Source organism: Balaenoptera ricei, chromosome 15 (assembly GCF_028023285.1).
Source record: "Balaenoptera ricei isolate mBalRic1 chromosome 15, mBalRic1.hap2, whole genome shotgun sequence".
Taxonomy (NCBI): domain Eukaryota; kingdom Metazoa; phylum Chordata; class Mammalia; order Artiodactyla; family Balaenopteridae; genus Balaenoptera; species Balaenoptera ricei.
The window spans coordinates 77,368,102-77,395,167 of NC_082653.1; the positions used below are offsets into that span (position 1 = coordinate 77,368,102).

At 42.3% G+C, this 27,066-nt stretch overlaps 1 protein-coding gene and 1 long non-coding RNA gene across 5 annotated transcripts in view; one reads left to right on the forward strand and one right to left on the reverse strand.

Annotated features, from left to right (window-relative positions):
- The window catches only part of AUTS2 (activator of transcription and developmental regulator AUTS2), a 1,122,616-nt gene extending 1,103,706 nt beyond the window's left edge, over nt 1-18,910 (reverse strand). For 2 of the 4 annotated variants that reach the window (XM_059898924.1, XM_059898923.1), the window contains exon 1: nt 18,176-18,910. In XM_059898924.1, the coding sequence (XP_059754907.1) occupies nt 18,176-18,484 (309 nt within the window). In that variant the 5' untranslated portion in view covers nt 18,485-18,910. The remainder of the gene's footprint in view (nt 1-18,175) is intronic. The other 2 variants (XM_059898926.1, XM_059898925.1) reach the window with 1 other exon arrangement.
- A 1,144-nt stretch (nt 18,911-20,054) lies between these two features.
- On the forward strand, nt 20,055-25,832 carry LOC132349601 (uncharacterized). Its single transcript, XR_009497710.1, has 3 exons — nt 20,055-20,255; nt 24,799-24,904; nt 25,462-25,832. It is a non-coding gene; the product is annotated as an uncharacterized LOC132349601 (long non-coding RNA).
- The last annotated feature ends 1,234 nt before the right edge of the window (nt 25,833-27,066 follow it).

The window sequence follows — 27,066 nt, forward strand, 5'->3', positions numbered from 1 at the left end:
GGTACATCTTACCCCACATCTTATTGATAAAGCCGTGTCTCAGGCCAAAAAAGCCCTCAACTGCCACCCAACAGCTCAGAGCCTTCCTGTAAAGATGCATGGTTTTCCACATGAAATCAGCTGTCCCCAATGACTTCTATGTTAATTTTATAACAACTTTCAGCTAATCCCAAACACTTCCAACAGAAGCACCTTTGAATTTCTCAGTCCCCTTTCTAATGTCTCCTTCCTAGTCTCTAAAAGGCTTTGTAAAAAATATGTAAATGTATCCCCAGCTTTTCTCAGTTATGGATGGGAGGAAGACAGCATCAGGAGAGGAGCATCCCAGGACATTACCCTTCAAAATTTTGGAAAGCAGACCACATTAAAAAGTTCGACAGAGAAAATGAAAAAAAAAAAAAGTTTAGGAGTACAGTTCATTAAACACATGGCTTGGTACTGGGCATCTGAGAAAACCCAGTGAAGAAAAACTGACACACCCGCCTTCAAACAGAAGGTCTCTACCCTGACTGCACAACACAATCCCCTGGGGAGCTTATAAAAGTTCTGATGATGGGGTGGGGGCTCCCTCCACCCTCCCATGGGTATGGGGACTTTTTTTTTTTTAATTCCCCAGGGGATTCTAATGTGCAGCTAGATTTGAGAATCCCCTGCTCTAAGGCTTACAGTTGACTCGCTTCCCCCTCAGACAATACACACTAAAATTAGCCCAATTTTAAGAAAGTGCTAAGCTCTGTTAAAGCTGGTGGTGGGTCCATGGGTGTTGGTCATGTTATGCTTTATACTATTCCATAGTTATAAAATATTTCATAGTCCTATATATACATATACATGCATTTTTTACACAAATATATTTTAAAGCAAGCTCACCATAAAAAGCTCCTCAAAAAGCACAAGTGCTAAAAAGTACATTCTAGGGAATACTGGAACTGATAGTGTCTGGGGCTTCTACTCCACTGGGGAGAAAAAAAATCAAGACCAATTCAATTGGGTCTGCTGACTTGAAAACACTGGTCTGAATTCTGTAACATACTTCACAGTACAGGTCTTGAAAAATGTCCCAGTCAAAGTCAGTTCAGAAAGACCAAAAGGTATCTGCTTAACCAACAATCCACCTAAAATCAGCAGAGTTGCCAGGACTAAGCCAGACTGGCTGTGAAATCCTTTATATAATCAAACACCAAAGCGGGTTGCAGCAAGGCAGTATTACTCCTAGGGCTCAGCTTGAGAACCATCTTTTTAAAATGGGGTGGGGAGAGCATATTCCAGCGAATGTTTATCCAGTGACAAGCCCACCCACCCTCCTCCTCATGAAAGACGCAGTGCAGGCCCTAAAATCACACAGTCTGGGCTCAAATTCTGGCTCTACAATCTGGGGAAGTTAATTATTTAACTTCTCTGAACCTCAGTTTTGTCATCTCTAAAGTGAGGATAATAATGTTACCTACTTCACAGGGCTGTTGTGAGGGTTAAATGTGAGAATGCTCTGGGTAGAATGACGATCACATGCAGTTAGCCCTTGATAAATGTTAGCCATCATTATCACTGTTGTTGCTGTTATTAAAATAATCACCCAAATGGTGGTGACTTCTGGCACTGAAGAACAGAGCTCGTTTCCAATTTGTGGTGATTAAGCATTGGAATTCTGTATATTCTTGAAGCATGTCTTTTGGGAGAACCATATCCATATAAACAGGAGAGGAGACAAATACTCTGGTCTCCAAAAAAAGATGCCCCATAGCTCCTAAGGCCTGGAGTGGTGGCGGTGAGGTACAATGGGAGGCTCCCATAAAGGAATATAACATGTGAGTTTTAGATCGGGTCTTGTTTTAATACCAGCTAAGTGATCTTGGGGAAGTTCAAAGACTTTATCGGTTGGGAAATGAGGGCTTTAGACAGTCGTTCTCACTGTTTTTAAATTTCTCAAGTCACTTGGGTTTAAAAATCAAAGTTCCTACAGGCGTCTCCCCCATCTCGGCCCCTCTCCTCCTCACTCACTCTATTCTAGCCACCATCACCTCCTACAGTTACTCACACACCAAGCCACTCCTTCCTCCAAGCCTTCACCCTTGCTCTTTGCTCTGGTTGAATGCTCTGCCCCTGGCTATCCACAGTGCTTGCTCCCTTACTTCCTTCAGGTTTCTGCTCAAATATTACCTCCTCGAAGAGGCCTTATCTAAAACCACCTCTATAAAATTGCACATCTGCACACACATACCAGATTCTCACTATCATATCTTTAACCTGCTTTTAAAAACCCTGTCACTACTGAACACATTATGTATCTGTTTATGATTTACAGCATGTCATCCACCCCTGATAGAATATAAACCCCGTTACAGCAGATATATATTTCTCTTATTCACTACAGCATCCCCTGTGCCTACAACGGTGCCTGCCTGGCTCACAGAAGCAACTGATAAATATTTCTTGAATGAAAGAACAGACGAATTCAGATACCTTTTTCTTCCCAAAGAGAATCTTACTCTTAATACATAACATATAAAACAGGTAAAGGTGGAGCTCTGGTTGAATGAGGTCGGGGCCTCCCCTCCAATGACTCAGTGTCCCCTGAAGTGCCCCAAAAACCACTGCCCAAATGATCTCCAAAGTCACTTACTACTCAGAAAGTCTCCCAAGTCCATGTTATTTCTGTGAGACTCCAAAGAGAAACATTAAATTTGATAAATGACTTTCCATTCTGTGATTTCACTTATTATTCACTGGCAGCTGCATAAAGTACCCTAAAAATTCAAACCATATCATGTTCCAGAACTGCTGTATCCCTGAAATACCTACAACCAAATAGTAGGCATGTCCTACTATGGGGGGCAGGGGGCAGGTTGGGATCTCTTTCCATGCCCTGTTACATCGTCTCTGAGCTTCTGGGACCTACTGCTAAACCTCTAGGCTGCAAAAATCTCACTGCTTCTAAGGGGGTAAGGAAGAAGGGTGGTGGACCCACGTGGAGACAGATGTTATACAATGGAGGATATAAATTTGGGCCACATGGCAGCCACCTGGTGACTTCCTGACTCCACTACTTAGTCTCTTTTTACATCTAAATGACCTCCTGCCTTAGCCAGCTTTGGACTTACATTCAGGAAAGCATAGGTTGAGGGAGTATCATGTCCTAGAAAAGAACTCTGCACAAGGCATGAACAGTTGTGAGCAAAACCCCAGAAAAGCCAGCTGACTACAATATTGTGGTAAGATCTTATGCACAGCTCAAAGACTTCCTCAAAATTGCAGGAAAGATATGAAATATACTCAGCTAACAAGTAAATAGGACCTTTGCAAATCTCTATCATCCAGCCTAGTAGTGCTGAACTAAGCAAGAGTTATCGACTGAAAGCGTGGTGACCCATCCTCTAACACTGTAATCTAATCCTTAAGCTAAAGACAATTTAATGCCTTTGCATGTCCATATGTTTTCTAATGACGCCATTGCTGTCAGCATGCTACAGGAGTGCTTCTTGGAAGATGGAAGTAATGACAAAGCACATCACTGGGAAGGCAATTATATGCAGTACTAACCATTTTACAATGGCCATATGGGCTTTATTTCAACAATGTAATTTCCAAATCAGCCTGAGCATACATATTTCTCTGTCCTTAATCCCAGGGACACCATACTAAATGAAGTAAGAGTACAGATGAAATATGGGCAGCCAATGTAGAAATCTACAACACAATGCTAAGGTAATGTTCATCTGAAAACAGTAAACAGAGGGCACCCACTGCCCTGAAGTGAAATTGACACCCATCTGTACCCAACCTAATAGAAAACATCACAACAGGGGTATTATAAACCACCCGAGAGGCAAGGAACAACACAAGGAAAAGTTTAAAATACACAGATCCTACCTAGTGTTCACAATCTGGGACAGGCCCGAGAGTGATACAGAACTCATACTGTACAAATATATAAAATTCAGGTATAAGGATCGCTTTTAAAACTCTGAACTTAAAGGTATGGTGCCTACGACACTAGAGTTTTATAGTTATAGTTAAATTTCAAAGGACATGCTTTGACTTGGGTCTCCCCTACAATCATAAACTGCTAAAAACTGAAATCTGCTGTGTTTCCATTTTGGATGTGCAAAAGGATAACCGTGCTCAACTGTAGTTGGAGAGAGAGGGGCAAGACTGCAGGTCTCAGAGCATAACGGTTCTGAGAAGAAACTGCCTCCTCTCTCCAAAAAGAGACTTTTCACAGAAGTGTTTACTTTGACTGTCTTCATATTTTCACCCAGAAATCTTCTGAAATGTCAGACCCAGGGAGGGTACTGCACGTGTGCGTGTGTGTGTTATACCACTCCTTAAGGGATGGTCATCAGCCAGGTCTGAATCCCCAAGTCCTAGAAGATGAACTGTGTGGAGGCCCAATTTGGCCCAGAGGAAATGAAGAGGGGGCTTCTCAAGAATGTACGGTACTTGGGACTTCCCTGGTGGCACAGTGGTTAAGAATCCTCCTGCCAATGCAGGGGACATGGGTGCAAGCCCTGGTCTGGGAAGATCCCACCTGCCGTGGAGCAACTAAGCCCATGCGCCACAACTACTGAAGCCCATGTGCCACAAATACTGAAACGCACGCATCTAGAGCCCATGCTCCACAACAAGAGAAAAGCCACCACAATGAGAAGCCCGCGCACCACAACGGAGAGTAGCCCCTGCTCGCTGCAATTAGAAAAAGCCCGCGCATGGCAACGAAGACCCAACGCAGTCAATAAATAAATAAATAAATAACTTTATATTAAAAAAAAAATGTACGGTACTCTAATCACAGCTGGGATTTCCATAAGAAGCAAATCTAACAGTCACATTCTCTTTTGAGAGAAGAGACCACATACTCTTTTGTAGCATAAACAAACCTCTACAGGGTGGAGTGGGCTATGGGGGAGAACAATTTGCAAATGTGCTTAGAATAATGAAACAATGACAGAGGAAATAATGTACTATTTGTCATTGGTACCTTCAAGATAAAGATATCTTAGTACATTCTTTCACCAGAAAGTATGCAGTACCTATTAGTTAAAAAACAAAAACAAAAACCTACCAGTAAGGTCTGTTTTATTGTGGAATAGATTGCCAGGTGAAGTGCTACTTCTTAGAATAGTTTAAAATCAAGCAAAATACTTAGGAATTTAGAGTAGAAAATAAGCTTATACCCACAATGCCCTGTTGAGAGGGTGCCAGTCCCTTCTCCAATTCTACACTTCTGTTCTAGGGGCTGTTGTAAGAAATCAGCAACATTAAGTATGTGGAAGGATTCAGTACACAGTTACCCTCAATATTACCAGCCTGAGCACTTGCCTTTGACAAAGGCTTAAAATCTACCCGATCTGTGTGACCAGGAAAAAGGTCAGATTTTAATACAGGGACAAACAGTGAAAGGGACAGAGAGAAAGAAAAAGAGAGAAAAAAAAAATCAAACCAACAACAAACATGCTACAGATGTACTGTATGAGTGGCAGCCACCTATGGTAAACTCCAGCTTTTAGAAACAAAATAAAGAACTTCCCAAAAGATGGTGAGGTACTCTCCCCTCCCTAAATCCTATTATTACACCTAGAAAATCCCTTGTAACCAAGACAATTTTCAGCAGCAACAAGGAACAAACAAACGTAGCCTACCAGAGACCCATCTGGGACTCTGTCACAAAATGAATCTGTATTAAAAGAACAGCACTCTGTCACAAAATGAATCTGTATTAAAAGAAGAGCGGAAAGGGATGAGGAGCTCGAGCTTTCAGGTCAGGCAGAAACCACTGCATTTCCTGCCTCTCATACTGACCTTCTGCAAGTTGACTTAACTTCTCTGAGCCTCAGTGTCTTTGACTATAAAACAGGGATATCATTCATTTTTTCCACAGCGGAGCTCTAATGAGACGATGAATGCAAAATTCCAAGCACAATGCCTGGCACAGAGTAAGTACTAAGTAAGTAGTAGCTCCCTTTTCTAAAGTTTCTTTTCATGGAATTTTTGTGGAAATAGATCAACCCTAAATAAGCACTGACTGAGTACCTACTACGCATGGATTACTGAGTAAAGGAAGCAACAATTCTGAGAGCCTCAAATACCTCAAGAAGGATATATGCAGGGAGAGTACAGAGGCTAAAGTTAGAGAATAGAGGAAAATGAAGCAATACATTAGAAATATAGGAAGATAACTCTGGCTCTCTCTTTTCCAAGGTTCCAGTCATATTCCCAAGTTACACACAACAAGCCATGACAGAGCATATAACAGACCAAGAAAAAATTAACAGCACATGAACTTCCCACCAGGTCCCAAATAAAACAGAGTACACTGTGTCACGGTCAACACTTCAAAAACTCCCTTAGGCTTTCCCCAAGATCTCAATCCATGGGAAAATCATTTCAAAAAGACGAAGTACTCTGAAATTTAAGAAATAAAGCATTGCTCTGAGGTCAGCATTATCAGTAAGTTTATTATTATTATTATTATTACTACTACTATTACTATTGCTGTTATCTGTGATTCTGGAAACAGAATTGCTGCAGATAAAACTAGTTCTGGGTTGAAATACAGATAAAGGATGGCTTTACTGGACAAGTTTAAAGTGTGCATGATCCAAAATACATTGCCAAAAAATTTAACAATTTTTATAAAGTGATCAAGGAAGCAAGAAGTGTTGTAGATATGCTGAATTAAACACAGTTTTTGATACTTTCAGGTACTACATGAAACTACTTTTAAACACAGGAAATATTTCTGGAATCACATTAAATATTCAGTGCTTAAAAAGTTATATTCCTTCAACTGAAGATGACCTGGAACAATCTGGGCCACTTCTATATTAGACTAATAAAACTAATTTTAAAACAACACAACTGTCTAACAGGGAAGGTTTTTATTTTTATTATTTATTTATTAATTTTATTTTTGTCTGTGTTGGGTCTTCATTTCTGTGCAAGGGTTTTCTCTAGTTGCGGCAAGCGGGGGCCACTCTTCATCGCGGTGCGCGGGGCCTCTCACTATCGCGGCCTCTCTTGTTGCGGAGCACAAGCTCCAGACGCACAGGCTCAGTAGTTGTGGCTCACGGGCCTAGTTGCTCCGCGGCATGTGGGATCTTCCCAGACCAGGGCTCGAACCTGTGTCCCCTGCATTGGCAGGAAGATTCTCAACCACTGCGCCACCAGGGAAGCCCAACAGGGAAGGTTTTAACACTCAGGTATGAAATCACACCTCCCAGCACACAAGCTGAATTATCCCCCAGCTTCTCACCTGTAATTATCATTTGCTCCCTCTCCAGGTGGCTGTTAGCCACCAAGTATCCTTCCTAGGCTCACATCTGTAAGTACAAACTGCCTCTGGGGCCTCACATGCTATGAGGGTGAGAGGGAGGACAAAAACAAAAACTTCATGCTGGCTTAGACAACTTCTGAAAATATCTATTTTCAACACATAGCACAAGAGCAATTTGATAAAATTAAAATACCCTTATGTCACCACGGTTAGCGATAAGTATTTTTCAAATAAAAAGAGTAAATTTACTTCACAGCTCCTGTAGAGGCCAGCTTCTTCCATTAAGGCCAATTCCAAAAATTTAGCAAAAGATCTTTCATCAGTTGAGAGGGCATAATTAGATGTTTTGATGAAAGCATTTTCCTCCCCTGGTTAAACAAGATATAACAGATGTCACCGACTTCCTTAATAACAATACAGTCCTGCATTTGGCATCTTTACAATTTTAAAAATGAACTGTCATATAGAAAAATTATAGCTAGGGTGTCTCCATACAATCATGGCTCTGAAGTGGTTATGACATGCCTGGACTTCCCAATGGAACAGAAATGGAAATCATACTCCATATTCATAGCTGCAAGCCCTCCTTAGCACGCACTTGAAAACCAACCTCTGAAATCTGAATGGTGCGGGCTTATTCAAATCACCACCAATTATTCCTGGAAGCACCGACCAAGTGAGGTATGAAACCTGTACAGAAAATGCAAATCTCACAGTCACTTTCTTCCAGGAGCACGGGGAACACATGCAGTTTTAAGTGTCTCAGGAAAAGCAATGCCCATCTAAAGAGACTCACTCTAAGAAAATCCAAGCTTCTATGCAAAGAGAAGAAGTACCATACTTGATTTTCTTTTTTAATCATATTTTTTCACAGTAAGACTCCCCTGGTGCATTCACCCAATTTACAAAAATTCGATTTACACCAATTTTGTCAACACATCAGTCCAGGGTATAACTAGAGATAGACCTGCATTTTAAATGGGAGGCAGCCTCTCTGACTGAAGTTCAACTCAAACATCCTGGTTTAACAACTCCATCAGTGACATTAAGCACAGATCTAAAGATTACTCAGCCCCTCTGTCAGTTGCATGTGTTATTTATAGGACAGTATATCAATCATGTGTTCCCCTTATTATTTCCTACTTTCTGGTCCTAAGCTATTTGGTCTGCCAAATTAATACATTCCATTGCTGCTGCAATCTGAACAATGCTTGATAAAAGATTAATAAAATAGTTGGGTTCTCTGCAACCACAACATACACACCCGGGGAAATTCATCAATGTCTTTTTATTTGCATATTTGGCTGACTGCCCCCTGCAGCAAATATGTAAGGTACCAATGCTCAGGTATCCTGGTTTATGGTTTGCATTTAATTCAGAGTGTCAATCTGCTTCTGTTTTAATTACATCCATCTTGATATGTTATTACAATCTCATGAAAACTTCTTTTCATTGTATGAATGGCTATAAATATATACACATGACAAACAGTTGTTATAAATTTTCTGGTTCAGCAATAAACAGGCAAGATGCCTTAGCCAACACATCATGTGGATTTAATATTTTGAGTCTTTCTTCTTCAGAAGAAAAGTTTGGTTGAGTCTTCAACTCAACCATATTCCAAAGTTCACTTGTTTCAAATGTTCTGCTACCAACTTCAGTAAGTTGCGCTGAGTCTCTCTGAATTGCCAGGCTGAAGAAAATATTCTACCCAAAAAAATTACGTTTAAATTTTAAGTGGGCCACATTAAGATCATCTTACATTCAAATAATTATTTTATCTTTCCATCGGTTATTCAAGGATAAAAAACCCTCATATCATCACCCTAATATTTATTTTTTCTTTTACATCCTCATTATGGAAGGGAGGGGGGTGTTAAAAAAGACTAATGGACCTGCAGAGAAAGGCCAATTGTACACTGGGGGAAAGATACTGGGTAATAATCAGAACATTTCTTGGAAAAAATGGGAATCTTTACAATCATGGTTGATCATCCTCATTTGCAGTTTTTTTTTTTGTTTGTTTTTGTTTTTTTACCTTCCAATGTTCCCAATCCTTAGGAATCCAAGTATGAGGAAAAGCAGTCTCCTAGTTTCACTGGATAACAGTGAGAGCCTCTAACTCCCAGTGTGATCTTAAGCAGGACAATTAACCCCTCTAGGCTGTGTTTTCATTTGCAAAATGAGAGGTAGAACTACAGCATTTCTAAAGACAACATCTGTGCCTCTAATGCCGCTCTGGCTTAGAAAGCACATCAACCAACAATAGCTGAACTGAAATGGATCAAAAGACTTCTCTGAAAAAGTTGAGGTCCTAACTTTAGGATAACACCCCCTGAAGATGTAGCTATGCACATTAATCTCAAAACTGTAATTTTCACAAATAATCAAACTGATCAGCCTAACAAATGAGAAAGGAGCAAACTTTGTAATATGTAGCAACGCACAATGCCAAATGCTTGTTTCCCCTTTTGTCCCAGTGAAAGTATAATTTCACTTGAACTATATAAGATCATTTCTTAGAACAGCACAATCCAGGACCTTCATTATTTTTGCCAACTGAACATGTACAGAGAGAATGGGTGGAACATTGGAATTTCTAGTATGTGGCTGGAAAACAAGTGATATTCTAATGTTCAACTACTGTTCCATCTACATCTTTATTTCCTTAGGTTTTTTTTTTTGTTTCTTACTTGGTTTCTAACTATGGAAAACTATTCACTAAATCACCTTTAGCCAGCAAGCTTTAGCCAGTAAGCATAACTGAACAGAGACCCTAGCAACCAACCAAAAAAAACCTCTACTTCACTATAACTATCGAGAAATCACTGCAATACTAGACTCTCTTAATTCCTCTTTTCAAGCTCTAAAATATCACTGCCATGAGAAACTTTGCAGAAATGTAAAATGAAGTTGGTGGGTTGTGCTATACGGGAAGGTAAGTGTGGAGACAAGGAAAGCAACATCCCTGACATCCCTCAGTAATCATCACAACTTGACCCTGGCATTGACTTAAATCCTGTCCCAGATTCAGTCTAAAGGTATCACATTTCACCCACATAACCAAGAGTCGCATTTTGTCTTCACAGGCTGTGTTTCCGTATCTAACCCAGGTCATTTCAAAACGCTTCAGTTAATAACAATCACACAGTACCTGCAACTTGAAGGCTTTCTGTCAAAAATGAATCCCAACCTGCATTAACCACTTTCCTTTACTTACAAACTGTGGGCTTTCCCTTCTCCTCTTGTGACTCCATTTTACTTGTGTCCAAATGCCATATCTCCGCACACTTGGGTTTTCCAGGGCCCAGAGATATGGCACTACATGGCATAGTGGCAAGCCAAAACGACAAAATATTTGTATGTACTTGGTCATTTGTGGTATTTATTCAGGCAAACTCTAACCAGAGCTCACAAATGAATGAGAAATCAGAATGATGAGCTGATAACAGCCCAGAAAACTGAGGCAAGCAATTTACCCTCATGGTGCTACCTTCAGAGTCCCTCAAACAGACTGTCAATGTTCAAATAATGAAGGTTTGTAATTTTAAAGTTTCTACATTTCATTCAGAACTTCCTAAATCCATTGCCTTTCAAAATTTGTAATGTTGATAACTCTATCTCAGTAAAGGAAGAGAAGAGGAAAGGGGGAAGGAAGTTGGGAGGGAGGGAGAGAAGAAGGTAGGCGGGCAGTGGGCGGTGGGGAGTCTACTGGATCCTAGGATGAGACCGACACATGCACTAGTATGTGAAATAAAAACCTAGAAAGACGGCAGCAATGCAAATGATTTCAGGCTACAAGTCCCCTTGCAAAAGATGGAATCAGAGACTGAAAAGGAATGACACAAAGAAGCCTGTACTTGCCTAGTCTCTTCCTAAGCAAGCAAAGGAAGCCAGACTAAGTGAAATCCACCCCTCCCCTCCTCAGTCACTAACAGCATAAAAAGGATCTATTCTTTGTGACCTTACAAGATAGGTACTGACTGCATACCCCCTACCCTGCAGGCTTGTTAGAAGAAATGAAGGAAGAACACAGTTCAGATCTGGAAGAAGAAACGCAAATTTAGGGTCTCACCAGCCTTAAATTCTATGCCCCACTTCTAGAAAAAAAAAAATTCTGCATTCATCTATTCATTGAACGGGTATACATTATATAAGAAAAACTGTTCTGACCCAGCTAAATGTCCCTAAATTGGTTTTGATCCTCTCCTGTCTTGGGTTTCGCCAAATTAATTCCCTTCCTGTTCTTCCAAACTTCAATTATTTGAGAGTTTTTTAATCTGATTTTTTTTCCAGAACTTTCTCAAATGAATAGCTGCTATCCCATTACCAAGGTCTTTTTCCTATATCAACTAAATATTGGGTTTAATCCTAACCCTGAAAAAAGTGTTGTTTCTTGAGAAAAAAAAATAGTATGAGGCACTTCTACAAAGTTAGGCTACACTTAATGTATTAGTATACTACAGCATAGGGGTAAAATAAAATGTAAAAACACTAACCCACCATCCACCCTCTGCATGCGTGCACACACACACACTCCCTCCATCAAAAAGTGCAATTGACCTTATGTCCAAAGGCTTCCAAGTTTAGCAAGTGGAACCTAAATTATTTTTTAACAGCTGCCCTCAACTCTTATTTTTTTGGCTTGGGGACCTTATTTCTAATCCTCACATTCTCTCAAACTAAATAATCAACATTTATTTTTGACAGCATATAGAACTGTTGTATAGTTAGAATCTCTTTAACACCCTCAATGCTCCTTGAATCTCCTGGAATCATGTTGAATGCCCTGTCTTTTTTAACCTTTTTTCAATGGTGAAAGCTAGAGGAAAACACTCTCAAAAAGGATCAAAGGGTAATCACTAACTTTGTGATTCAGTTTTTAAATTTACTGATTCATGTATACCCTGCCTACTTCCAAAAAAGATCTAAAGTAGTTCATCTCAACAACTAACACAAGGCATGTGGAATCACCATATTGCCATCTTCGACCTCATCTCCCATAAATACTTCTGGAGTGATGCTCTGCCTTGTTCAGTGAAATACTGAAATTCAGTAAGCAGAGTAATATACTTGAATTCATAACCAAGCACATTCACAGTCCTTTTTTTTTTCTATAGACTTTCTCACCACTTAGGAACTCCTCAGATCCTAAAGCTATGCAAATTGTCTGAAGTGAAATGCTGGAACTGACCCATTTACTCCACAGTTCCATCCCAAACTTCCCAAGATAGAAAGCAAAAAATGTAACAAAAACATAGCTCCATAGCTTTCACTGGCTGTGTAACAGCAGATGAAGGGTTCTTACCTTTCTTGAATGAACACATCATACATAAACGAGCAAAAGGCAGATAATTTGAAACCTTTATTTTAACATCAGTGTCAACCTCCTTTCTCATCCAGCCTTCTTTCCCAGCTTGCTAAAAATCAGCAGTACAGGAAACCAGAAGGAACCAAGATAGGCTAAAACTCACTCTGGCTGGAAGGCAGCTTGGTAGCATCAGAATTGGGCTGCTATCACAATGAAAGAACTATTAATGAGATCACTCACCAATATTCACCTCATGTGTGGGGTTACTAACAATCAATGAAGGGCTGACACCAGGCAGGAAAAGGGAGCAGAAGGAAAAGTGGACTAATCATCATTATTTACATCTCACACTCCCCTTGCCACTCCTACTTAAGCAGCAGCCTCTACTCTGACTCCAAACTTCTGTGCCTGGTTTTCCAAGTTGTCTATCATCAGCCCACTCACCCTAGACTCAGAGACTACCAAGTGCCAAGATCTGGAAGGGACCATTGAAATCTTTTCCAGCATTTCCCATACTGGATTATAGATTGTGAATTATAATGCCAAGAATGAAAGTGCCCTGTGGTCATATAAATTAGGAAATAAGGCACATCACTTCTCCTTCTCTAATATTCAAAACTCATATACACATTACAAAAGACTTCTAACCTGGGCAGAACAAGTCACCCATTTAATTTTGTCTAGCCCATCAAGTTCCAAAACTATCTGAGAGTAGATCACACTTTTTTGGTCTGGAACACAACCTATGAACATCCACAGAACTATGTTCCATTCCAGCTTGGGGTACTTTTGCTCTAAAACTACTCTAAACCTCTCAACTTGTGGAAAAAGAAAATGAGGCTTTTAAAGAGTGCCTTCCCAAGGTCACTCAACTAGTTAGGACAGCCAAGCCTGGAGTGTGGGTCTCCACTGGTCTCCCAACTCCCAAACAAGCACTCTTTCTTACACAATTTTGTTCTCATTTCTACCAGCACTTCCTTGCCCGCAAAACCTAATCACCCATCTTGTTTCTGTGCCTTCTTCACCATTCCCTCTTTTTAGAATGCCCCCCACCCCCCGACTCCCTCCGTGTCTATCCAAATCACTTCAGCCTTCTAGGCCCCATATTCTCCAGGAAGTCTTCTCAAACACTTCAGCTTATCTCACTATCCCTTCTCTGAAAGCCTATTGCACTTAGTTGGTATTAGGCATTCAAGTGCCTGTTTCAAAATCATTTTATAGGTGCTGGACTTAATTTTTCAACTAAACTGCACACTCCTTCAAGACACTATATATATTTTAGGTGTCTGTACTCTTTCTAGTACCTTGCACATATCAAACACTCCATGAATATTTGCTGACTGATACAAGGAAAACGATTAATGTTTTTTAAACAACGGAATAAGTGAGATTTGACCATAGTAAATTATTACAGCCTACTAACCTGGCACGTTACAAGCACATCAAGTTCCGTACAGCCTATTTATGCTACCAAAGTGCGGGTAAGCCCTGAAACACATAGGAAATGAAGACCACATGAAAGTCTTAGTTTGATCCTCCACCCACCAGAAATGAGTCTTCCTTCATTTTCACAAGCCTGCAAAGCTCCAACTAGCCTCCTACCTGCTAATCCCACAATTTCATCTTTGCTTCCCTTGGTCAGTTGTACAAAAGGAGGCTGCCCTAGGAACCCAGTACATAGCAGCCGAGTGAGGGGGAAAATAATGGATTTGCAAATTTTCAGTCATAGTGCTCACATGGCTTCCTAATCAAGACTACACAGAAAGAAATGCAAATAACGACAGACAGGTAATATTATCTGGCACATCAGGGTATGCTGACAGTACTAGAACCCCAGCATTCCCATTTATACTTTGTTTGCTGGAAACCACTTTTTAATGAGGCTTGATATCTGGGGATATTCACTTGTATTCAAAGAATATTCAAATAAACAATACCATACCAAATGGTAATTCTGACTTCTCAAATGCATAATGAAAAGAACACCATGTTCAACTTTCGCCTCCTCACTTACCCTCTTATCTTCTATCATGAGACTCTTCACAATCACATACTTGAACTTCAGGGCACAATTACTCAAGACAAGTGTCCCTGCAGAATACGAAACTACCTCTGCCAGTTTCACTGCATATAAAGTGTGGGACTTCTCAAACCCCATCCAAAGCTTTCATTTTAAATAAGAACCAACAGTAGTGAAAAATAAATCAACATAAAAATGTAGGTTCTCATTAGACAAGTTTCTTATTTTTCCTCTAGTACTATAAGTAAAACCACAGTTAGTCTGGAACAATTTTATCAGGACATTTCATTATGAGTTAGGAGCCTCTTCTTAAAAGGGAAGTCAAAATGAGCTACTCTAGACAAAACCATAGGAGTCAAATGATGTGTCCATTAACACCCAAAGTATACACTCCACAGTTAGCTAGCTACTGCTCTGAACCCACATAAGCTTAAAAGCCAAGCTGTTCAAGCTAATATTTCTGGTTTCTAATCACAGTATCATACTAGCAGCAACCTTGATGACACATGGTGACAACTGATTTCATTTCTACACACAAAAAAAACACAGTATGTATTTAGGATAACGCTTAGAATCTCTAATAATTCTTAACATTTACAAGCACTCCTGTAACATACATTTCTGTCCAAGTTCACAGTTTAGTTGCCTGTTTCCTAATAAGCTCTCACATTTCTTAGTGATAGTTCAGTAAATCTTCCAAACTGAGTACAGTGGGACACCAGAGGTTTTATTTTAATGATCACCACACACATATGTCTGACCATCCAGCATGGACACAAACGTGATAAGCAGCAAACAGTTCTACCTTTTCCCAGAGAACCAGACATACATGATGATTTTATTCCCCACTGTGTGTTTTTAACCTCAGAAGTGTATTTACAGCTTTCCTACAAAAATTAGGATGCCTAAATGTGAACACTGACAGGATATTTGATGATATTAGGGAACTGTTGTTAATTAACCTAGGTGTGATAATGGTACTATGGGTTTGGGTGGGTTTTTTTTTGTTTGTTTTTTGGGGTTTTTTTGAGTCATTACCACTGAGAAATACATACCAATTTCTCACATCACATCTGGGAGGAGAGAATGAGTAGATGGCATAAAGGTGAGACATGAGTTGGCAATTGTTGAACCTGGTGGTGGTGTATCAGTACATTGGGGATTGTTATACTGTTCTCTGTACTTCTGTATATGTTCAAATTTTTCTATGAAGTTTTAAAGAAACTTTTTAAAAAGTTAGACCTTACACCCACACAAAGATATTCAAATGATATTCAGATATGAAGGTAATATAATATTCAGCTAACCAAAGTAACCTGGGTTTTGAATCTAGAAAAGTAGCAGAAAAATAATCACAGCAAGGAAAGGAATGGTATTAATGGTACATTTCAAACTTGGCCTTTAAAAATTAAAAATTTTTTACACCCAGAAGAAACTGGAATGGGCACATTTTCTCTCAAAAGCCAGATGGATAGACATATACATCACAAGCCCAGTCAAATATTTATTAAAAGTAGAACAATCAAAAACAACTGCGTAAGTTATCTTTATCTTTACTTGGCCTTCAAAAATGTTCATGGGAATCTGGAGGCCCCTCTTGCTTACTTACTGAGAAGGGCCACATAGCAAAGCAGGATAACCATGCAGGAAGCAAAACCACTTATAAGCAGCTCTTACAAATACTGTCCTAAACCAACCACTGATAGCAACCAAATCCTAGGCAGCATTTTCTAATTCATGTACTAGGACACATATTGACATTTCAATTCCTATTTTAAAGCAAAAGAGAGGCAGAGAGGCAGAGAGACAGAGAGAAAGAGGTCACACTGTACAGTACCCTCCCACCTTGGCAAAGTTGAAGCCACAGTTAGAATTATCCTAATAAGTGGTGAGCCTCAACACTCAAAAGAACTCCGTAAGATCCATTTTAGCCAATAAACCACCAGTTCTAGAACCCAAGGACAACTGATTCAATCACTAACATCAGAATCTATGGCCACCAATACCACCACCCTCCCTTCCTCCCCAACCACTAGCCACCATCACCACCAGCAGCCCAACCAAAAAGCAGTTCAAACAGAAAAGAACAACCCTAACAGGAAGGCTTCCTTTTTAAAAATATTTAAACTTGACACCCAAACACACACACAGAACCAGCCGTCTAAACCTCTAAACCTGTACAGTTACCGCATATGAGACTTAAGCTGTCATTAACAAAGCTTACATTTGAGCATTGCAAACAATACCATAATAACAGCAAAAACCAAAGGGAAAAGGAAAAGTTTCTTTCAGGAACCTCAAACCATCACATCAGGTGCAGAAAAGGCTAGAAACCAAATCCTAGCTTGGTTTTGTTCTTAAGAAAGCCGGACCAACTCTGCAGAGTCTCAAAGCGCTCTGTATGTGTGGTGTGTTGGGGGTGGAGGAGAAAAAAGGGGGTTACCTTTATACAGGCCAGTGACCCATGCCAGCACCAAATCAGATCCATCCAGGTAAAGAGAGTTTCCCTCTGACCCCTGGACAATCTCCCCCTACCTGCCCCCCATCACCACCCCCAAGGAGCCCTTTAGCTGGCAGGAAAATGTGCGTTTGGAAATCAATGCTGCAGGTGCCCAAAGAATAAAGAAAGACACACATAGATATACACACACACAAAGCCAATCAGAAAGATTAAAAAAAAACACAAAAAAAAAGGAAAAGGAGAGGGACAATTGGGTGACAAGCCCTTCAGATACCAGCTAGGATTTTATTCTTTCCTCCCACCAGTCCTCTCTAGTATACATTTTTCTGTCCTTTAACCGAATTGCTCATGTACACACACATGTGCATATGTATGTGTATAGATAATATTACAATTAACCCTTTCTGTAATAGAGCCCTGTTCGGAATACAGAAAGATATTCCATCCTTTCCTCTCTTCCCTCCCCTCCTCCCTCCTTTCTCCCAACCAGGAGAAAACGCCCCCTTCCCCAGCTTCACCAAAAAAAAAGAAGAAAAAAAAAAGGAAAGAAAGAAAAAAGAAATGAAAAGAAAAAAAGGGGGCAGGGGAGGGGGGCAAAGAACCACAAAACCCCATCAGTCTCTGGTCCCGAGGACACCCAGGAAAGGTCTATACAAACACACACACAGGGACATATGGCTCTGTATAAAGCACACAGAGAACCGTCCACAGGCGCCCCAAACCCAGCAGAGACTTCCACCAGCCAAGAAGCCATGATTGGGGAGGGAGAGGAGGAAGGAGTAGGGGCAGAGCTCTCCGTGGAGGGGGGCGCATTGTTGTGATGCCTGCACCCCTTTCTTTCTGCCCATCTGCTGTGGAGGGGGTGCGGGGAGGGGGCGCAGGGGGAACGCGAGAAAGAACGAGGAAACCTGGAGACCAGGCACGGCTTGTCGATTCCCTCCTGCTGCCTGTCTGCCCGCGCCCCCAGCTCCCCCCCAACAATAAGACCTCAGCCTAGACAGACAGACAGACAGACAGACCGGAGCGCGGCGGGGGAGGCAGCAGAGCCGGGCGCAGCCGGGGGGGGGGGTCGTGCCTATAAAGGGAAACCGGGGGGAGGGAGGTCCCCCTTACCTCCAGCGCTTCAAAAGTGACAAAGCTGGTCATGGCAAATCCATCAATGATGTCCTCTTCGGCTGAGGTGGACTCTCTCCGCTTCCTCCGCGGGGGTCTGGGCCGGGACGGGGCGGAGGACGGGGGCTTCCCATTGTCTTCCTTGTCGGAGCCCGACGACGAGGCGAACGAGGGCGCCCGGGTCCGGCCGGCCCCGCCGCCGCCGGCCGCGCCGGCCCTCAGTCCGCCCCGGGAGCGCCTCTCCCGGTCTCGCTGAGACCGCGACCGCCGCTTTTTGCGGAGTCCATGGCCCCGCGTCGGGCCATCCATGGCTCTGCTTCGCCGGGGTCTCCCCGCTCGCCGCCTGCCCGCCACAGGCTCCGGCCGCGGCCGCACAAAAAAATTGACACCAATCCCTCCCTCCCCCTTCTCGGCTTCCCTCCGCCCCGAGGAGGGCGCGGGGGAGACGGCGGCCGAAAGAAGGGAGAGAGGGGAAGAAAGAGCGGAGAAAGAAAAGGGGGAAGGGGCGGAGAGAGGGAGGAGGGACGGGAGCGAGGGCGAGAGGCGAGGAGCCCAAGTGCGGGGCTGCCCACAGCACCGAGGGTCGGAGATTCCTGTGAGCAGCGCCGAGCAAAGTAATGGCTGAACACACAGGTCTCCTTTAGAGGGGGAAAAAAAAAAAAAATAACTCACCAAGCAGGCAATAAATCAGAATAGCGGAATGCTTTGATCAAGAGACTAGGAGGCTCCGGGGAGCCCTCCCCGCGGCCATTCTCCGCCGCGCCCCCCGCCCCCCGAAAACGCCTGCCCCCCCCTCGACTCCAAATCGGGCCCGAAAAGGTCGCGGGAAAGTGGGGGCAATGAACTTCACCCGCCCCTCGCGCAGGAAAACACCCCCGACGCCTCTCACACACGCCTCAGACAAAACTCACTCCCTGGCTCCAAAATTTTTAAGAAATGCATCCAGGGGAGGCCAAGGCTTCTAAGCGACCAGAGAGGGACGAGACCCCCCAGAGAGGGAAGCATAATAATGAAATAATTAGAAGGGGAGAGGACGAAACTGGAAGAGGTGGAGAAGGGAGGTGGAGGAAGGGAAGGAGGATGCTGGAGCAGTTGTGGGGTTTGCTTTTCGGGCTTGGAGGGGGGAGGAGGAGGAGATGAAAGAAGAGAAGAAGCAGCCCCTGAGGCTGCCACCCACCCCCCCTCCTCAAAAAAACATTTTCTCCAGTCCCAGAGAAGAGGTCACCCTTCCTCAAAAAAGGGAGGGGGCGAGTCAGTCGACGAGGAAAGCAGAAAGAAATCTCCAGCGGGAGAGACACCGGTGTGCCGCCGCCGCCGCCTCTTCTCTTCGCCCAGCCTGAGGGAGAAGCGCGGCCAGGAAGCGCCGGGAACGCCGCTCTCGCCGCCGCCGCTAACGCTGCCACCGCCGCCGCCACGAGAGCCCCGAGCCGGAGGGTGCACGGCGTGTCCCCCGGCGGCTGCAGCAGGAGCCCGGGCACGGCCCCATCCTCCGCCCGCCTGCCTCGCTCAGCTCCCGCTCCTCCCCCTCCGCGGCCGGCCCACCGCCGCCGCCGCCCGCCTCAGCCCAGCCCCGCGCCCGCCCGCGCGCGCGCGCCGCGCGCACGCGCACCACCCTCCCCGCTCCTCGCTCGGCGCGCGCTCCCGCCCCCGCGGCCCCGGCCGGCTGGATCACGTGGCCGGCCGGGCTCCCTCCACCCCGCCCCCTCCCCAGTTGTAGAGTGTGTAGAAAGCAAAAGGCTGGGGGCTGGCCGCGCTCGCGAGCCCAGGGCATGCGCGCTGGGGCGGCCGGGCCTGCGCACTGGGGGCGGAGGGGAGCCAGGAAAGGGGAGCGAGGGCGGGTGGGGGCGTGGAGGGTGCCGCCCGCGTGGGGTCAGCTGCGACCCGCCAGAGTTGGCGCGCGGGAGTGTGGGAGCCGCGGAATGTTCCCGCCAGTCGCACCGGGGTCAAGTGCGGGCCGCTGTCGCCTGCCTACTCCGCGCGTCCAGCTCCGCGCCTTCCTCGGGACACTTGTCCTTGGACCCCCCTACCCCAGGCCAGCTGGAGGCTCCCCGGCCGCCTTCTCCAGAGACCCCCTCCCAGGGTATTTTCCTGGTGCGACCTTCGCAGGGAGGGAAGGAGGGGATTCAGAGAAGGATACCGGGGCGTAGGGGGCGGGGGTTCCCCGAGATGGGGCGCGACTGCAGGCGACAGAAAACGGAGCGGGTGCCAAAGCGCGGGCCTCTGCTCCGCTGGGGGGCACTGGGAGGCCCCATGGCAGAGTTGGAAACTTTTCTCCCACGTGGTAGCACAACGCGTGGCCGAGTGACCCCGCACCCTAATGACCTCTGAGCCTTCCTAGCCTTCGAGCGGGGGCCCTTGAGAGGCGCGGGAGGCTTCGGAGCACCGAGCGCGCGTCCGGGTGCCGAACTTGAACCTCAGCTGCAGCCGCCTAGGGCGAGGAGGCGGGGCTGGAGGGGGCGGGACCGCCGCAGACCGAGGACCCGTTAGACCCGCAAAACACAGACCCTGCCACAGAGGGCTTCCTTTATCTGGGGAGAGGGGGGTTCCCTGCTTTTCCTGTCACTGCCCCTCCTCCCGCCGCAAAGTAGCTGATGCTTATAAAAAGTTGTATTAAAAGAGTTGACTGCAGCCCAGAATAGATCAACAAACGCGACCAGCCTCTCTGGGTAAAATAGCTGTACATTTTCGGGGCACTGGAATTTCTGATACGGATCAGAAAAACGCCGACAACCCTTTCCACCAGCCTGTTAGTTACGCACGTCAGTTTATGTCCGGGCACATAAACACCGTGGCACATCACCCCTTACCCCCAGTACCCTACCCTTGGAAGAAAAGGAAAATGAACGGAGGTTTTTTAATTGCCCACAATGAATCAGGCACCGTACTGGGCGCTTTGTACATGATTTTTCCTCTTTGAATCTAAATCTGCACGTTTTGTTAGTACAACTGGAAGGAGGTAGAAAAGAAAAAGGACGTGACAACCTGACATACCTAATATTCATTCAATCATTTCTTCATTTAACAATTATTAGAGCCTGTTATGTACCAAGAACTGTGCTGGGAATACAGTGGTCCATAAAACAGAGATCTTCCTTCTTAGATCTTAATGTTCTAGCAGGCAAACCTCACTCATCTTGCACTTACGACAATTTAATGGTTGGTCATTCCCTTAAGGCACAGTTGTTCAGTGTCCCCATTTCCGGATCCCAGGTCTTGATCTTTCTGAAGTCGAGGTAGGGGATGGGACCGGATAGGATGGTGGACGCCAAGAAACAAGAGCGAAGAGCAGCAACCACTGAACCGTGAATGAGACTCAAGCTTTCTAAGTGTCCAGGGAACAAACCATTTGACCTTAGGCAAGGCTGTTAAATGATTAGTTTTCTCATCTGTAAGTCAAAGAGTTTCAATATGTTCAGTAAGTCCCTTTTCAGGTCTACCACTGGCCTTCTCAAAACACATATTTTCAAGTAGATTGAGTGCTGTATTTCTTGAAACTAGTAACTGATAGATGGGATCTGACGCAATTTATTAGGAACACGGTGCCACCTTCCAAAATTACCTGCCTAAGATAACTGAGCCTGCTGCCCCTGGAGCCATTAACTAAAACAGTACCTCTGTACACAGTGCAACTTCTTAGGCATTGGCCCAGCAGCTGCTGAAATCTACTCTGAGGTTATCAATCTCATTCCTACAAAAGAAAAAAAAAAAAAAAAAAAAAAAAAGGCAAGGTCTTTGTAATTTAAAGCAAGGATCTGGGCTTATTTTTAGTATTTTTAAGAATGTGGAACATAAATACTGATAAGTTTCAAGGAAAACTAGCAACTAGCATACTTACAGTCACTTTTCAACAACTTTGGGGGTTGGGTTGAGGAAGGTGTGAAATTGGCAAATATAATAAAAAGTATAATATTAGTGACTTTCCAGAGTAGCCCTTGGCAGTCTTGTCTTTAAAGAGTAATGTCTGATAGGAAAAAAAATGGATGGTAATGCATTGCATCCAAGAACCTTGCCTCTGGCAAGAGTAATTTGCAAATGCATTTTGGGATAATGTTTAAATGATTTTTTTTCAGGGTGCAAGTGTAATGCTCACTGGAATTGGTAATGCCTTTTGGGTCAGAGTCTCAATTTTCTTCCATCAGAGAATTAAAATTGTTTGTGGATTATATTGGCCATATTTGTTTCTGATTCTCCATACTATGTTGTAAGAGCTAATGATTAACAGACACCATATAATAAGCTAAGCACTTACTATGTGCCAGGCATTGTTCTAAGTTGCATTAAAATAAATCTCATTTAATTCTTATAAATCTTGAAAAAGGTTTTGTTACATCTGTTTTACAGGTAAGTAAACTGAGGTGTAAGAAGTTTAAGCATACTTGCCATAGCTGTTTTGTGGTAAGCTGAATTTGGCCTGAGTGACTCCAAAATTTGTTCTCATAATTGTTATGCTGAAATGCCTTCCTCAGAATGACTCCTCAAGCAATCAAATGCTATATATATGGTACAACCACTTTGGAAAACTGCAATATATCTTAAAGGTAAACATATGAAAACACTTTGGCCCAGAAATTCCTTTCCTAGGAATATGCTAATATCAAATATATACCAAAAGATATCTGTTAACAGCTCAGAGCAACACTATTTATAATAACCCCCAAACTGGAAAACAATCAGAATGTTCATTGACAGTAAAGTAAATAATTGGTGATATATTCATATAACGGAACACTATACATCACTAAGAATGAACAATCTGCTTTTTTTTAAATTAATTAATTATTTTATTTATTTATTTTTGGCTATGTTGGGTCTTCGTTGCTGTGCGCGGGCTTTCTCTGGTTGCGGCGAGTGGGGACTACTCTTCGTTACAGTGCGCGGGCTTCTCATTGCGGTGGCTTCTCTTGTTGCGGAGCACAGGCTCTAGGCGCACGGGCTTCAGTAGTTGTGGCACGCAGGCTCAGTAGTTGTAGCTCATGGACTCTAGAGCGCAGGCTCAGTAGTTGTGGCACACGGGCTTAGTTGCTCCACAGCGTGTGGGATCTTCCCACCAGGGCTCGAACCCGTGTCCCCTGCATTGGCAGGTGGATTCTTAACCACTGCGCCACCAGGGAAGCCCAAACAATCTGCTTCTAAATGCAGTATTATATATGAATCTCATAAATATGATGCTAAGTAAAAGAAGTGAGACACACAAGAGTATGTATTGTACAAAAACAGGCAAAACTCTTTTGTGCTATCAGAAGTTAGGATAGTAGTTACCCTTGAAGGGAGCTGATGACTGGGAGGGGCCATAAATGGGGCTTCTGGAGAGTTGGTCATGTTCTGTTTCCTTTGCTTGGTACTGGCTGCACATGTGTGCTCAGTGTGTAAAACTTCATCAAATTACATTTCTCTGTAGGTATATTACACTTCAACAACAACAAAAAATGTAATGCTATGTGGGGGTACTGTTTGTGTACATATGAGTACCTATATAAGACTTCATTTTTTTTCATGTACTGATGTCACTACCAAAATGCTCATCAACAGTAAAATGGATAAGAAAGCTCTGGTTTATTTACACAATACCATACAGTGTGACTATCCAATGGAATACTGTAAGTAAACCAAAATAAAGCATAGCATATCATCAGATTTCTTACTGGGCAGAACAAAAGATAAAGCTTAAACTTGAAATGGGCAGCTTGAATGAATTCATAATTCATATCAGCAGACGCTTAGGTGAATTCTTAGCTAAAAGTTTGTAGTTGATAAAGAGTAAAGCTAAAAAAATAATTCCAAAAAGTTTGCTTCTTTAGTAGGGAAGACGCTCAAGTGGTTCTGGAATACACAAAGGAAAAAACTTACATCTGTATTAAGGAATAAACTACTTAACCCAGGAGAGCCTCTCCAGTTGTGCAATCTTTTATTCGAATCAATGATTAATACTCAAACTACATCTTGAACATTCAACCTTGACTAGGCAGAGAATACTATTATAGCTCAACAACTGAACTAAACCCTGAGCCTTCTATGCAGTGGTAGCTATTTTGGGTATCAGATTTCCTAAATTACTAAATTTTTACATCCCTCTAAGTCTTGCACTTTGCACTCTGCCAACACGGCAATTATTAATACATCCTTCTTGATATTACATATTGGTATATAATGTTTGAATTTAATTTATTAGGAAAATTGATTTTTAACTCAAGGCACTAAGGTTTATGTTTTGGTCATCTATAACTTTCAGTTACGTACTTTGTGTGTGTGTCTGCCCTGAGACCAAGGTAGAAATGAGCTGGCTAATGGACCTATCTTTGTGCCATTTCCAAATGAACAAATAAGGAGACTAACACATTAATGTCCCTCTCTAACATTCGTAAGTCGTTTTTTATAGTAAGTATTCCTGGGGAGATGTGATAGCTTGCTTTAACTGACAGGTAGCCCATCAGCAGTAACATTGTTGCAACTTTGCACTGATTATCACCTGCTGTTTTAATTTTTTTCTGCACTGGAAGTTGTTTTTCAAACTGCAGTTTTAATGTACACAAAAAGTGGGGGAGGAAACATGTAGTTCAATTTGCTATATGTTGTGCAGCTTTTATAATATCGTACAATAATACAATCTTTCATCATCTCTGCAGGTGCCCCTGATGAATGACACATTGATCAACCCGTATTCTTCAGACTCTGCCATATGAAGCCAATGAAAGATACCTGCTGGTGACCAAATGATGATCACATGAAAAGGTAGTTCTGGCAAATTTAACAAGCTTTAGATTTTCACAAAACCAATTAGTCTTCCTATTCCTTCTCAGGGCAATCCTTTCTATTGATACTTAAAGGGTCATTGACATGGTCAGGTGGGGAAATTGATGGATAATCATAAGAAAAAACTGTAAATGACTCTTTAATGCTACCAAGTGGGAGATCTCCGTATTTATTACTGATTATAACTCTGAGGATCAATTTCTCTATTGGATTTGGTAGATGACTTGTGATGGTTCATGATTTTTATTTGAAGAGCAGTATAGATCTAAAGGGATCAGATTCAGATAACATCCTGGTTGAAGAAATTATCAATCCTTTGGAATTACATGAAGAATATAATAAATTATAACCCAGACCTAATTATAAGCTCCTATTTATAAAGCCTAGTAAATTATTTTACATTTCAGTTCTGTTCAAGGTCTTTCACCATCTGGTCCCAGTTACAGTATTAACCTCCTTTATTCCAGCATATATATTTCTATGCATCCTAAGCTAGCTCTTACCCAGAACATTTTCCATGCCTTTGCCCATGCTAGTCCATCACCCCAGAATCTCCTCTCCTGCCATCTGGACTTACTGAATGTCTACTCATCCATCGAGACCAATTTATTCATCAACACCAACTCATCCAAAAAGTTTATGCAGATTGCTACTTCCATTCAGAATCAACAGCCTCTTCGCTCCTTATGTGGCACTTTAATTTATGTATATTTCAATGTATTATTATATATTTAAAAATAATATAATGAACAATCATGTACTCTCCCAGAAGCTTAAGAAATAAATCATTTCCAAAAAACTTGAACCCTCCTATGTATCTACTTTCGTACTGAGTCCTCCTCACTCTCTACTCCTCAGCCTCCCCACCCTTCCCCACCCTCCCCATAGAGGATCATTATCTTGAATTCCATGCTTATCATTGCATGCATTTCTCTGTATTTTTGCTTCATTGGAAGTATCCCTAAACAACATATAGTATTCTTTTGCATGTTTCAAAATTTACATAAATGATATCAACCTAAATCTATTCTTTTAAAACTTGTTTTTTATATTTGATGTTTTATTTGTGAGAGTTATTGGTGTTGATACATATAGTTCCTATGCATTCATTTTCACTGTTGCCTAATATTCTGGTATATGATTATTCCATAACATATTTATTTATATCTTGTCTACATTTAGGTTGCTTACAGTTTTTGTCATTATAGATATGCAGGTGCACAAAGAGACACGACCCCTTTTTCCACACTACTGTTACAAAACTTACCACACTCTTCTATTATTTTGTTATTATATACATCTCATGACTTTTTCCTATCACTTGATAAACTCTAGAGGATAGGGATTGGCAGGTGCCCTATAAATGTTAACTGATTTGATAACTTATCCTTTCTGTATTTGAGTTGAGACTTTGTAGGCTCAGGCTGTTGTCTTTTAATTATAGTACAGAAGAGGACTTGAATTTTTAGATTTTCATACTTCTACTTCAGAAATCCAAAAAGGAAGGAAGCATCAAGGGAGAGTTGATTGGTCAGACTTAGTATAAAAATTGGCTCCTACCAAGCATCTGTCCTCAAAAATGAGTTGGTAGTATTTCTATGTTCCTCAATGCCTCTGTCAATTTTGGAACACAGTAGATGTTTCTCTACGATTATGATTACCCAGTGATCTCATTTTTCTTCAAGTGCCATTAATTCTTTGGAAAGATCCTAAAAAGAGGAAACGACATTTTCATTTGTGATGAAAATTTATTGAGGTTCAGAACAAACAAACACATTGTTTCAACTATCCAAATAAAGAATATTAGCCAGTTTCTAGAATGGGCTCATATTACCAAGAATTTTCATGAAATAGTTATTTCAATAGCAGGTTAGCTGATGAGAAACTAGCTAGCAAAAGAAAATATTTATAATTTGAACTGTTTATAACTTGTCAATACGATTCTACCATATGTATGTTTTCCCCCAAAGTATTATTTCTTAAATTTAAAAGAGGAATATTATATAAAGATATTATTAGCATTATCATTTGTAATAGGGAAAAAACAGGAAAACAACATAAATGTCCTACAATAAAGGGTAATTAAGTAATATAACATGGAAATATGTTACAAGTTTATGGATTCATTAAAATTATACATA